The sequence below is a fragment of the Aphis gossypii genome, chromosome 2 (genome assembly GCF_020184175.1).
Source record: "Aphis gossypii isolate Hap1 chromosome 2, ASM2018417v2, whole genome shotgun sequence".
NCBI lineage: Eukaryota > Metazoa > Arthropoda > Insecta > Hemiptera > Aphididae > Aphis > Aphis gossypii.
Window position 1 is genome coordinate 53,879,745 of NC_065531.1, and position 12,035 is coordinate 53,891,779.

The 12,035-nt window shown below is 30.1% G+C and overlaps 1 protein-coding gene across 2 annotated transcripts in view; it reads right to left on the bottom strand.

Moving 5' to 3' along the window:
• Positions 1-5,576: 5,576 nt before the first annotated feature.
• Positions 5,577-12,035, bottom strand: part of LOC114129377 (disco-interacting protein 2) — a 79,990-nt gene continuing 73,531 nt past the window's right edge. Inside the window, exons 7-19 of one of the 2 annotated variants that reach the window (XM_050198959.1) lie at positions 11,712-12,034; positions 11,508-11,631; positions 10,721-11,422; positions 10,420-10,654; positions 9,551-10,359; positions 9,339-9,451; positions 9,003-9,249; positions 8,645-8,912; positions 8,418-8,582; positions 8,229-8,344; positions 7,427-8,149; positions 6,831-6,954; positions 5,577-6,744 (exon numbers count right to left, since the gene is read on the bottom strand). In XM_050198959.1, the coding sequence (XP_050054916.1) occupies positions 6,492-6,744; positions 6,831-6,954; positions 7,427-8,149; positions 8,229-8,344; positions 8,418-8,582; positions 8,645-8,912; positions 9,003-9,249; positions 9,339-9,451; positions 9,551-10,359; positions 10,420-10,654; positions 10,721-11,422; positions 11,508-11,631; positions 11,712-12,034 (4,202 nt within the window). In that variant the 3' untranslated portion in view covers positions 5,577-6,491. Of the gene's footprint in view, positions 6,745-6,830; positions 6,955-7,426; positions 8,150-8,228; positions 8,345-8,417; positions 8,583-8,644; positions 8,913-9,002; positions 9,250-9,338; positions 9,470-9,550; positions 10,360-10,419; positions 10,655-10,720; positions 11,423-11,507; positions 11,632-11,711; position 12,035 lie in introns of both variants that reach the window. The other variant, XM_050198958.1, reaches the window with a different exon arrangement.

Below are 12,035 nucleotides of genomic sequence, written 5' to 3' on the forward strand. Positions count from 1 at the left end.
CTTGGGAAATTTAAGTAGGTGCGTATACAGTAAACCTCGCCGGCCAATCAATATCGTTCAACACGGCAATATCTATAAATATATATACTCCTAATCCACGGTTGAGTGCTATTAGTCGTTTGTTTTATCCAAAATAGAGGGCTACAGCCGACCGGCGGTATAGATAGGTATATAAAAAATATATAGTTATAAAATGGAACTCTGTTCCATTGTATACGTGTTCCGATTTAAAATATATAGCTAGATATAATGTCGTCGTTATTACGTACAAAAAAAAAATCGGGCGACACGTGTGTTGTTCTTTATAACTCTTAAGCGAGTATTACTCCGTAAAATATATAATTATTAATTATATTATACTAAGATAATATAATATTCGACTGCAGATTATAAGAATTTTGTAGCAGATAGTTTAAAAATATTGATGCTAATTTTTTATCGAGCCGATGATTTTATATTTTTTTTTGGGGGGGGCAGGGTATGTGTTAAACTCTTAAACTTTATGGACATAAATTATAACGACCATTGTCGTATTATTTTTAATTTCCTAACTGTTTAAATCAATTTTAATGTTGAATAAAATGAAGCATTTACATTTTTTCTCTTTAAATATGATATTTATTATCGAATATTCGAATATTGTAGTCTATAATGCAAATTACTTTCGTACTATTTTTATAGTCTATATGACTATGCATATTAATATTATTCTTTCTAATACATATTGTCGGGATTAGGAATTTTTATAACTCATAATTCCGATTTAGTTTTTTTTTTTTTTGATAAAAGGTGCAAATTCGGTAAATAAAATATCGCTGTTGCATTGTAAGATTTAAACGGCGAATACAGTTGGTTAAGTTAAAAGTGGTGGTTTATATTATAATAAATAAATAATAAACCACAGAACTTTATAGTAACTTACAGTTTAATAATAATAATCATACCTAATACAAACTTAACTTCTACAGTGTTATGGAACACAATTTTAGTTTTTAAATAACTATCATTTAACATTAAAAATGTATTTTTTCTCAATGTTTATTATTATTCACCCTTTTCTATATACATACAGAATTTCAAATAATAAATCGAATTATAAAAAAATTAAGATTTATATTATTTTATTGATTTTAAAAACTTGAATATATATTTTTTCTTTATGAATTCATATTCTTACTCACAATTATTATAATAAATGGTTTTTATAGTACCTACTTGTAAAAATATAAATTTGTATTTAATATTTATTTATTTAAAATTAATTTTAATTAACTTCTATACATAAAAATAAGAAAATATCATCAACACACTTAAACATTTATTACTTCCAATTATAGTAAATGCTAAATATACACTATAGAATTTGATTAACAAATTAAAATATATACCCTCCACATCTCGAAACTTTGGCTTCATCCAAATTATTATTTGTTGTATTAAAGTAGATCACTATACATATTTTTAAATTTTAAACCAAACCTGTATTTTTACTGATAATGACTTCATAGAATTGAGCTCTAATCTTCAATTACTGAATATTTATTAGAAAAAAATATAGAAACAATTTTAAAATTACTTTATTTTCTAAATAACAAAATCAGATTGATTGGAGAAGCTTTGCCTTCATATAAGTCAAATACTTTGCTCTCATTCAAAATAACGCTTGTTGCTTTCACACGCAACAGCAGCAGATTATGGTAGATAACACAAAATGCGAATCAATTCAATAGAACCTAAGTATAATATTATAATAAAATTTTATATCGTATACATTAGTATGTCTGTTGGTAAGTATAAAATATTATCATGTAATAATTATACAAAATAAAAAGTAAATATTATGTACAAACCTAATTTTTAGAATAGATTTTTGATTATTATTATTTATTACAATAAATGTCAACTGTACAACTTTCAACGAATAATATCAAAACTCTTCGCAGTGTAATACCTGTATAATTTAATAATAATAATTAAATATCCAAAACTGTGTGTTGACATTATGTATTATTTGCTTCATCAGATTTCATGATAAGTAATTTACCTTTTCCGACGACAAGCATTGCTTATCAAGTCTGCTACTGTCATTCCCACAATGCACGTCCACGTTAACGTTTATCTAATATACGCTTATTATAAGAGATTTTATCTTAAAACGTTGCCTTTGTACACAATTTTACTTATTAAACCCATTTTTACAAACATCCAAAAATTATATTTCTTCAGACTAATCATACACAGTTCTTATACATCTAGTTTTAAAAATGTTCGAAAAACGTGCTTTGCTCCGCGTAACGTAGATAATTATATTTAAAAGGATACTCAAAACTCAAATAAGATTATTAATTATTAAGTTAACGGTGCGCTCCGGTCTTAACTAAAGGAGAGGAAACTTGCGTGGGAATATTTCATCATATTGTACTAAATTAAAGAAAAAATAAATATAATCATTAATAAAAACACAATTAATTTTTTGTTGCAGAAACAATGTGTACTTAAGGTTTTAGGCTTTATCATTGTCGTTGAAACAAATAAAAATATAAAGTTTGACAAAAAAATCTATTAAATTTCAAACAAAATCAATGTGTTTTTTTATCATTTTAAAAATAAAAGACATTTAAAATTCTGAAAACGTCTTATAACAATGCTACTAATCGGAACTCCGCTTAATACCGTTTTTTTTTTTTTTGAAAGGCGATAATTCACGAAACTTGCATGGTCCATAAAATACTTGTACGACATTTTAATTTTTATATCAACTTATACCTATGAGCTGTAAAAAAACTATATATATATATATATATAAAACGATATTTTCGAGTCATATACTCAAAGTTATATAAGTAATAAAAGTAATGTTTCAGATTTTGTACAGATCAGTCGTTAACAGATTGAGAGTATTACGTTAATTTTTTTAATATAAATGTACTCGAATTATTTATTCATAACGTCATAATAATGTGGCCGCGTGTCATGTTCCACATAATATTAGGTATAATTATTATACCTAATTGCTTAAAGTGGGAAAATTAATTTTTTTTAAATAGGTAGATAAAAAAAAGTATATTTTGTATGAATATTCTGATAATATATGTATATAGATAAAATATACATTACGACATGTGTAATAAGTTTTCAAAATTCGTAATTAATCTACGCGTTAATAATAATAATAAAAAAAAAAAACATGTATTATAGTATAAACTATCAAGTAAAATTAATGTAAAAAAAGTACTGGCGCAACTTATACCAAACATAGATGAGATATTTCCTTTAGTGTTTCTATTTTCTTTTTAATAATTTATGTGGATACTTTCAGTACAACCCAAAAGTTAATTTATATGATCAATGGACATCAGTTACATTTTCAGAGAAAAAGTACATAGTATTATAAAAAGTAGGCGTGAATGTTCACGAAATCGGAGTGCAATATGTAGGTACGCAAAAAAATGTCATAAATCTAATGTACTTATACTGAAATTGATTTGGAAAACAGATTTCTGGTAGATTAATGTAATTTAAATTATTATTATTTAATTTCGGAGGCTAAAGCTATTTTTGAAATCACTTTTTAAATATTAGATAATGGAAGCATTGGAAACTCAATAATATAGTTTAATTTATTAATACATAACATAAAACATTAAACATTAATTATAATATGTAATAATAAAATAGTATTGCATAATCGGTATTTCAAATCATAATATACCTATACAAAAGTTTAAAATTCCCATTAAATATAGGTATCACTGATAATGATGAATATAGTATTTAGAAATTAAATATGTTTATATGATCTTGATTCTAGTTAAACATTAATAAACAGAGTTAATAATGGTATATAATTATTAATTAAGGAACTTTAGGATTACACTCAACTTTACAATTTCTATAAGATATTTCATTGATTGTTTTGTATAAAACAATATATATTATGCTCTATACTTCTATGTTATATAGTGTATGATAAAACATAATACGGTTTAAAATACTAATAAAGTCGTTTTTTAATAAAACCTTTTAAAATATCTTTTATATGTATTCTGAAAGTTTGTTATAATTGGACATTGACATAAAGTCTTTTACTTACTCCTTGAATGATACTATAATTACTAACACAATCATAAATTCCAAAAAAACTGGTGTTTTAGAAATCCCGATTACTTTAGTATAGGTTACGATTGCTGTTCAAAGTCGTCAATTTTTATTTTTACTCATTCATGTTTACATTTTTATATTAACCAAATTATATAACCAATAAATGTTTTGAACAAAATAAGAACTAAAAAGCTTTTATTTTTAGTTGACTTACTTCTTTTAATGTTTTATAAATATTATGTTGTACCTAATTATTCGGTTCTCTTCTCTTAGTTCCTTCATACCATATATTTTGATACAGTGACCAGTGTGCTAATTTTAAAATGTGTAGCTGGTGAAATAAACTGAATCATTGCTAAGTTTAAAATGTAACATTTTTCTTATAGCTGAAATACCTGATTCAAAACCGACTTTATAACCCGATAAATCAATTTGAATTTAGCAAATTTTGTAGTTTTATTAAATATCGACACACTGCAGTACTTAATGCCTGCATCAAAACAGTAAAGAATGATTTTCTATATATATAACAGCTTAAGCCGTTTAAGAAGTCATCTTGTACAATTTCATGGAACATTTATTGCAAATCATGATGATAAACAACTAGATTGTTTCTATAAGTATACCTAATAAGCAGGTAAGTGTTATAAAAATTCACAATTATTATCACGACAGATAAAGAAAAATATAACTATTTAAAAAAGCGATGAAACTCACAATACTAACGTCTAACAACCGAACGATTCGATCACTAAACGAAGACTGATAAGTGATAAATGATAATGATTGCTTTACCGAGAAAGTCGCGAACGTGCCTATGACATAACTATCAATAATCGTATAATTACAGCACACCCTACACTCGGAAATACAGCAAAAATCAGACCAGGGACTGCCGGATTAATGGAATAATTAATTTATGGATTAATGAAAAATGCGAATTAATGGAGGTTCACAGATAAACGTTTTTTGGTTCATTCGAAAACCTTAGTTTATTTGTTTAAAACATATTATTACAAATACTACTTACACACAAATTTATTACTGTATCGAGTTAATATTTTGATGAGAAAGGTCTAAAATAAGTTATTCATTTTTTTTTTTTAAATGATGCTTTTAAGGGTTTTTCTTGTAGTCCCAAAAATATAAAAATATAGCTGGATTAGTAGACATAGGTACAGGATAATCATAGTCATATTACTGAGAGTTTACTGTAATTGTATCTTACAGTACATTTCAGTTTTTAAAAAATTATGATTAAAAGTAGAAATAGTTATTGATGAAATAGTATCAGTTATCAGTTATCACTACATTCAACAGTCATATTTGTACAAAAATAATTTAAACTAATGGAATATGGATTATTTTAAAATTTTTAAATGAGCTTAATACTAATCATGATGGTCATTAATAATCATTGCAAACTATTGGATAGAATACAAACTAGAGGATAATGAATAATAAAAATCAACACATGTTATATTATTTTTTTTTATTTATACATAAAAAAAAACACACACAACACTCACACACTTATTTGCACTCACACAAAGTACAACCAAAGTTCCAATTATATATTATATTATATTAAAGGTAATCAAAAATTATGAGCACTAATACACATTTTGGCATCTATTATTTACTGTGTACAGAAAAGATAAATCTAAAATTATAAATAAAACAAAACGCACATTCATACACAGTGCACGCGATTCACTGTTGATTCACAATAGTTACTTATGCATAAATGCATAAATATGTATATAATTATATAAATATAAACTAAATTTATTATAATATGTACAAAAACATTGAGACATGGTGAGGTTGACGTGTATGGTACATGCGTGTGTTTCATGCACACACACGCATACTAGTCACAAAAAATTTTATCAATTAAAATTGCACAATATTCATATATTTATAAATATATATATAAATGTTTATTATGTATAATAAAGATTAAATAGCTACGCGATGTTAAATTTTTATAATTATGTCTTTTTTTTTTTTTTTTTTAATTTAAACTTTAAGTTTTCAATATATGACTAGGCCATACATACAGTTATATCATTAAAGAAAAAAAGAGAATGAAAGGGTGAAATGGTGGCCCGAAATTTTATCACAACCATCAGACGCACAATATGGCAACTTAAAATAACAAAAATAAAATCATCTATCATACAATTATTATATCGAAATTAGAGTTCAATAATAATAATAAAGTCTACTGTTTTGAAATTTTTTTTCTCTTTTGAAATTCAATTATAATTAAGATTTCTATTTAACGTGTATTTTTATAATAATAATAATAATAATAATAATAATTTTGTATATCACAACTATAAATTTATCTAAAAACAAAACTAGACCCCTTGATTTAGAGGTGATCACATGTTATATGCTACATAAATAGGGTCAAGTTGATCAGCTAAAAAGCCATCACGCAGATGCATACGTTGTTTTTCGCCGCGTGAATTTATTGGCACCACGCCTGGATCAACTACTACAGCAACGCCAACAATTAAATGATGTTCTTCGAGCACCACATTGGTCACTAATGGCACCAAGTCAAGTGCTTCACTCTCATTGCCATCCAGCTCAACCACAACTACTAAGAGATTGGTCCACGCAAATACAGCACTAAAATAAAAGTATAGTTGTATTAATATCATTAAAGACTTAAACATACAAATAATAAGAATAATACAAATTATAAAATATTTTACCATTCTGCGATCTTTCGATGACATCGCATAACACTATTTTCAATATCAATTGGATGATAACGCATGCCTCGTAGAATAATTGTTTCATCCAGAGCACCAACCACAAAAACGGCATCGTGAAGTTCTAAATAAATAAAATATTTAAAATATATATGTGATAAAAAATTATTAAGCTATGGAAAACACAAAAAAAATTCATAACATTTCATTTCAACAATTCAGTCACTAATTCATTTAGAGTTCAAATACTTATTATTATTATTATTATTTTTTTATATATACATAGTTTTAAGTTAATTCTATAATATTAAATGATTGAATAAATATATTTTTTATTTTATTAATTTTATTACTAATTTTACTTCCTTTGATTGAAATATAGAAGTATAAAAAGGATATTATTCAGGAACTGTTGTTATTTGAAGAAATTAAAATTAAATAAATAAATAATAATAAATTTTACATAAATTAATAGTCTCTAAAATTTAATTATTTTCATTTTCAAACCACTAATGTATGTATATTTTATATTGTAAAAAAAAAATCATACACATTAAACAATGTTATTAAACTATTAATTATTGTAAGTTGCATACCTGGTAATTCAGCAGGAGCAGTAGCATTGCTACTTAGAGTGGATTGGTTAGACGAGGCAAGTGACAAATCACTAAGAGACATTATGTCAATAGTGTCTGTTGAATGTAACGCGACACTTGATGGTGTCGATGTTGATTCAGTGCGCCTTAAAAATCCAAGATAACCGGTTCTAGCGTAAACTTCGCCTGTGCTACCAGTGACTAGTCGTGCATTGAATTGTTCTGATCCATTTCCTCCCTCTGATATTTCATTACCAAATACACTAAAATATCCACTGGCGTTATGTGGCGCTTGTACCCAGATTTCACCCAAATGTGAATCACCACAATGACCTTTCGTGTCTGGATGGGCGATAATGACTTTAACACCAGGTAACAATTTGCCTGATTCGAGCAAGCACAATGAATGTGGGCTACCACGTTCGACCAGGGAAACTCGATCATTTCTTAAGGCTCGTAGATCAACATATACACATGATGGTTCTGGGCTGGATGCTCCTTGCAAACATATGGCTACATTTACGCGACATCCAAAACTGGTAGACACAGCTCGGGGACTGAGTCCAAGAGCAGAGAATAACTTTGAGAATGATGTTGTCAGGTTTATTCGAGGTCTTTCTTCGGCAACTACGACACATGTCCGTACACAAGCTAAATTCACACCCCGTTGTTTCAAAAGTCCTACAGATGAAGCCAAGCCTTTGGTACATAACTCCATGACACCTATATGACATATAATGTTTGGTTAATAACAAATATTATTGTTTTAATTTGTAATTTTGATGAATATGATATAAATTACCATAAGAACAAAATGTGTCTCGAACTTGATATTGGCTAACAGCTGAGAGCCATAAACCAGGATTTATTTCAATTTCAGATGGAGGTATGAGAATAGAATGATGACCAGAATATACACTGAAATCAATTAATAAATAGCAACATTAAGACATACTTGAATACGCTTTATTAATAAATAATTAATACACACCTGCTTAAGCACCACAAAGCAAATCCTAAACCACAATATGGATCTAAACACAATGCAATATGTCTTGATGGATAAAGTTCACATGCTAATTTCATGGACCTACATAATGATGTGACAGCTGCATGAGACATTTTAATTCCAGCTAACATTCCAGTAGTCGAAACGCTGTAAACATAAAAAATGAATAGAAACACAGTGTCATAATTTATTTTATTGCTTTGATATACCTGAAGTCTAAATAAGCAAGAAGTTCAGCAGTTGGTGCTCGGTAAGTGGGTACAATTTTTTTCTTTGGCATATCATCAGTGTCCAAGATTATTGGCCACGATTTTACATCCACTACATTGCTAGCTTCTTTGGACTTGAGAAGTTTAATGATATTTTGATTGGATAAGACTAATGTAGATTTGCTGACATCTACAATCATTCGCACAGTCGGTAGAGTAGTCTGAAGATTTTGTGGATGAGGAGGTCGTATTGTCACAGGAACAGCACCTAAAACATGACAATATGTTTAAAACTAATGTAATAAATAGGTTTATATTGTGGTTAGTTTTTGTTATTTTTTTTTTAGTTTCAACTTACCGACATACAAACAACCATAAAATGCACATATGAGATCAATTCCTGGAGGGAAGATAAGTGCAACATGATCACCAGTATTCACTTTAGCTCGTTCATTTAACAAGTTAGATACTTTCTCTGCTCGTTTATGTAACTGTGAGCAAGTCAATGTGGCAGCTGCACCGCCTTTTGCATTCACCAAAGTAAATATTACATGATCAGGATCTCTAATTGCCCTCATCTTGAGTATTTCAGATATGAAAAGATACTGTAAAAATAAAACCATGGTAGATTTAGATTTTACTAATAGATTATCTAAATTATACTAGATATTATTATATGAGCATATTTTCTTACAGTTTTGTTAGAATCTGATTCCATATCAATGATGCCAATATCACGGCCTTGTGCTGTAGCCAAACGATTTCCTTGGACTATTGTTCCAACCATTACAGACGCAGGTCCCACGTCTGAAACAGTCCCGCCAACTAGGCAAAATTATATGAAAACTTTTTTTTTAATTTTTACCCCGATCCCCAAACATAAATATATAATTTAATAATAGATACCTGAATGCACTTCTCGTGGTTTAGGTAAGTTTGTGACACATGTGTGAGGACACATTAGTACATTAGCCGGATGTAGGTTTCCATCTAAAAATCTTCTTTTGCATTCAGATAAATGAATTCCTCCAAGTGGTGTCTTGGGAAGGTAATTAGGTGGTACTAACGCTAAACAGTACAACCCAACTTGATGAATGGAATCAACAGCTTGAAGTACTCTGGACATCCATTGAAAACTTTCTTCTTCACTGCATTCAGGTCGTTGTTCAGCAATAACACATATACGCTCATCACGCAATACACGTATAGCAAATACAGCGATTCTTCCTCTATAAATAAATTTCATTGGCTCCACAGCCAAAACAGTAGCAATAATGTCATCAGCATTATGCTTGCGTCCAGTAACTGTCATGAGACCATCTCGAGATCCGCACACAAATACTAGTCCACCAGGCCCAAGGAATCCAAGAAGACCTGATCTCGTATATTCAACTGTATCATTTGTAGGTTTTCCATCTTCTCCAATTGGTGTAACTCTGAATGTTGCATTTGATAAGCCCGGTAGTCCCCAGTAATTGCATGTAGTCGTGCTGAGTCCACCCATACAAATTTCTCCAACTTCGTCAGTTTTACACATGTAAGGTATACCATCCATTTTAACAACTACCATTGAACAGTTGGGCATAACTTGACCACAGTCTTGAAGAGTTAATGAAGTAAGTGAATTTTCTTGGTCCACACGAACTACACCATAACTCAAGCCAGACATTGATAAGACACCACGTCCAGTTGCATTTACTCCAGCTCTGCCGGGCCTAAAAAAGATAATTATGGTTATTTTAAGTAGTTTAATTCATTAAAATCATGAAATTTACCTTCGAACAGAAACTGTAAGGCATTCACTTGATGAAGCACATGGGCACAAAGCATCTGGTCGTAAGCCTTTAGATTGGAAAACAGCCAAAAATTGATCACACGATGACAGAGACCACGGGTTAGCTCCATCACCGACTAATAATAATCTTAATGAACTTAGAACAATATCTTTGTGATCTTTGGTCGCCAAAAGACCCCAATGTAAATCTCGTGACTTAACTACTGCTACACTTGCTGCAATATTTATAAAATCAATATAGTACAAAATATACAAGATAATAATAAAAAAAAAATGTTTACCTCTATATTTTGTTATCATTTGCATCCAAGAGGCTGGGTTGACTTTCATCAAAGCATATGGGATATATATGACATGCATGCCATTTAGGATAGATGTTAAAACAGAATGCCATAGACCAGTTTCACGTTTAAAATCGAGAACACATACCATGGTGTCACCTTCAGTATAGTTACAAGATTGGCTCAAAGCCCGACACTGGTTTAACATAGCTGTGCGACTTACACTTACACCCATTACAGAACCTTCTTTATCTGTGGTGTATTCTATGTAAGATGGAGTGTCTTCACCAATATGGGGTGGTGGGCACCAGTCCTTAGGAGTTTTGGGTAGATGTTCGGTGACAAACCAATGCAACTTTGGCCAGCCTTTAAACGCTACTACATCACCAGTAGCTGTTTTTGGAAGACCTTTTAGGCACACATCAGATGTTAGGGCTACTTGAACGCCACAGCTGCCTAATAGAAATCCTATTTGTTGTGACCCTGCATCCCTACGAGTTAATGGCACTTCAATTGGCACCGGTACGATTCCAGCGAATATGCATCCGTAAAAAGAGCACAAGAAGTTCAGCGGGTCGCTGTTCGGATAGACTAGAGCTACACGGTCACCGTGTTTTAGGCACTCTCCACCACCATTACCTTTGACTAGTGGACGGTTTAAGAGAGTGTAGGCCACTTTGTGAGATCTGCTAAGAAGTTTACCTGAGAAAAAAAACAATAATTATATATATAATAATATGGATAAACGTGTTTAAAATATCGATTAAAACAAAAACAAAATATTTACCGTAAGTAAGTGTGATGCTTAATTTTCCATTAGGATCTAATACAGTAGCTACAGGAGCTTTAAAAGTACTCGAACCATAACGTTGCAGAGCAGCTTCCAAATTACGAGGAAGTCCTGATGGTACCTTTAGTGGTTGAAAAAAACAATTTTATCATTTATTTTGATCTAAGAGTAAATTTCATTATTTCGTTATCAGTTACTTACGGATAGTGGTTCACCCAAAGCCGGAGTCATGTAGGCGCCTTCTGGTCGCGGTGCGTTGGGATCTTTAGGGTTGGCCGCGATTTCAAGTTCAACATCGTCGTCTTCGTAGAACTCGGGTAAGGGCCGTCGTTTGGGTCGTTTGAGTGTATTCAACAATTGTTGAATTTTGGCCGACACTTTCCAACGGCCGCTGCTGGACACTGTGCCCATTCCATCGTCACTGGACGATTGTCTGGAATCTCGACTGTACCGATTTACTCGATCTGCGGGTGTATATCTCCTGGACTGCGTCACGTTGTTTGTAACATCTGGAGGTTGAGGGTC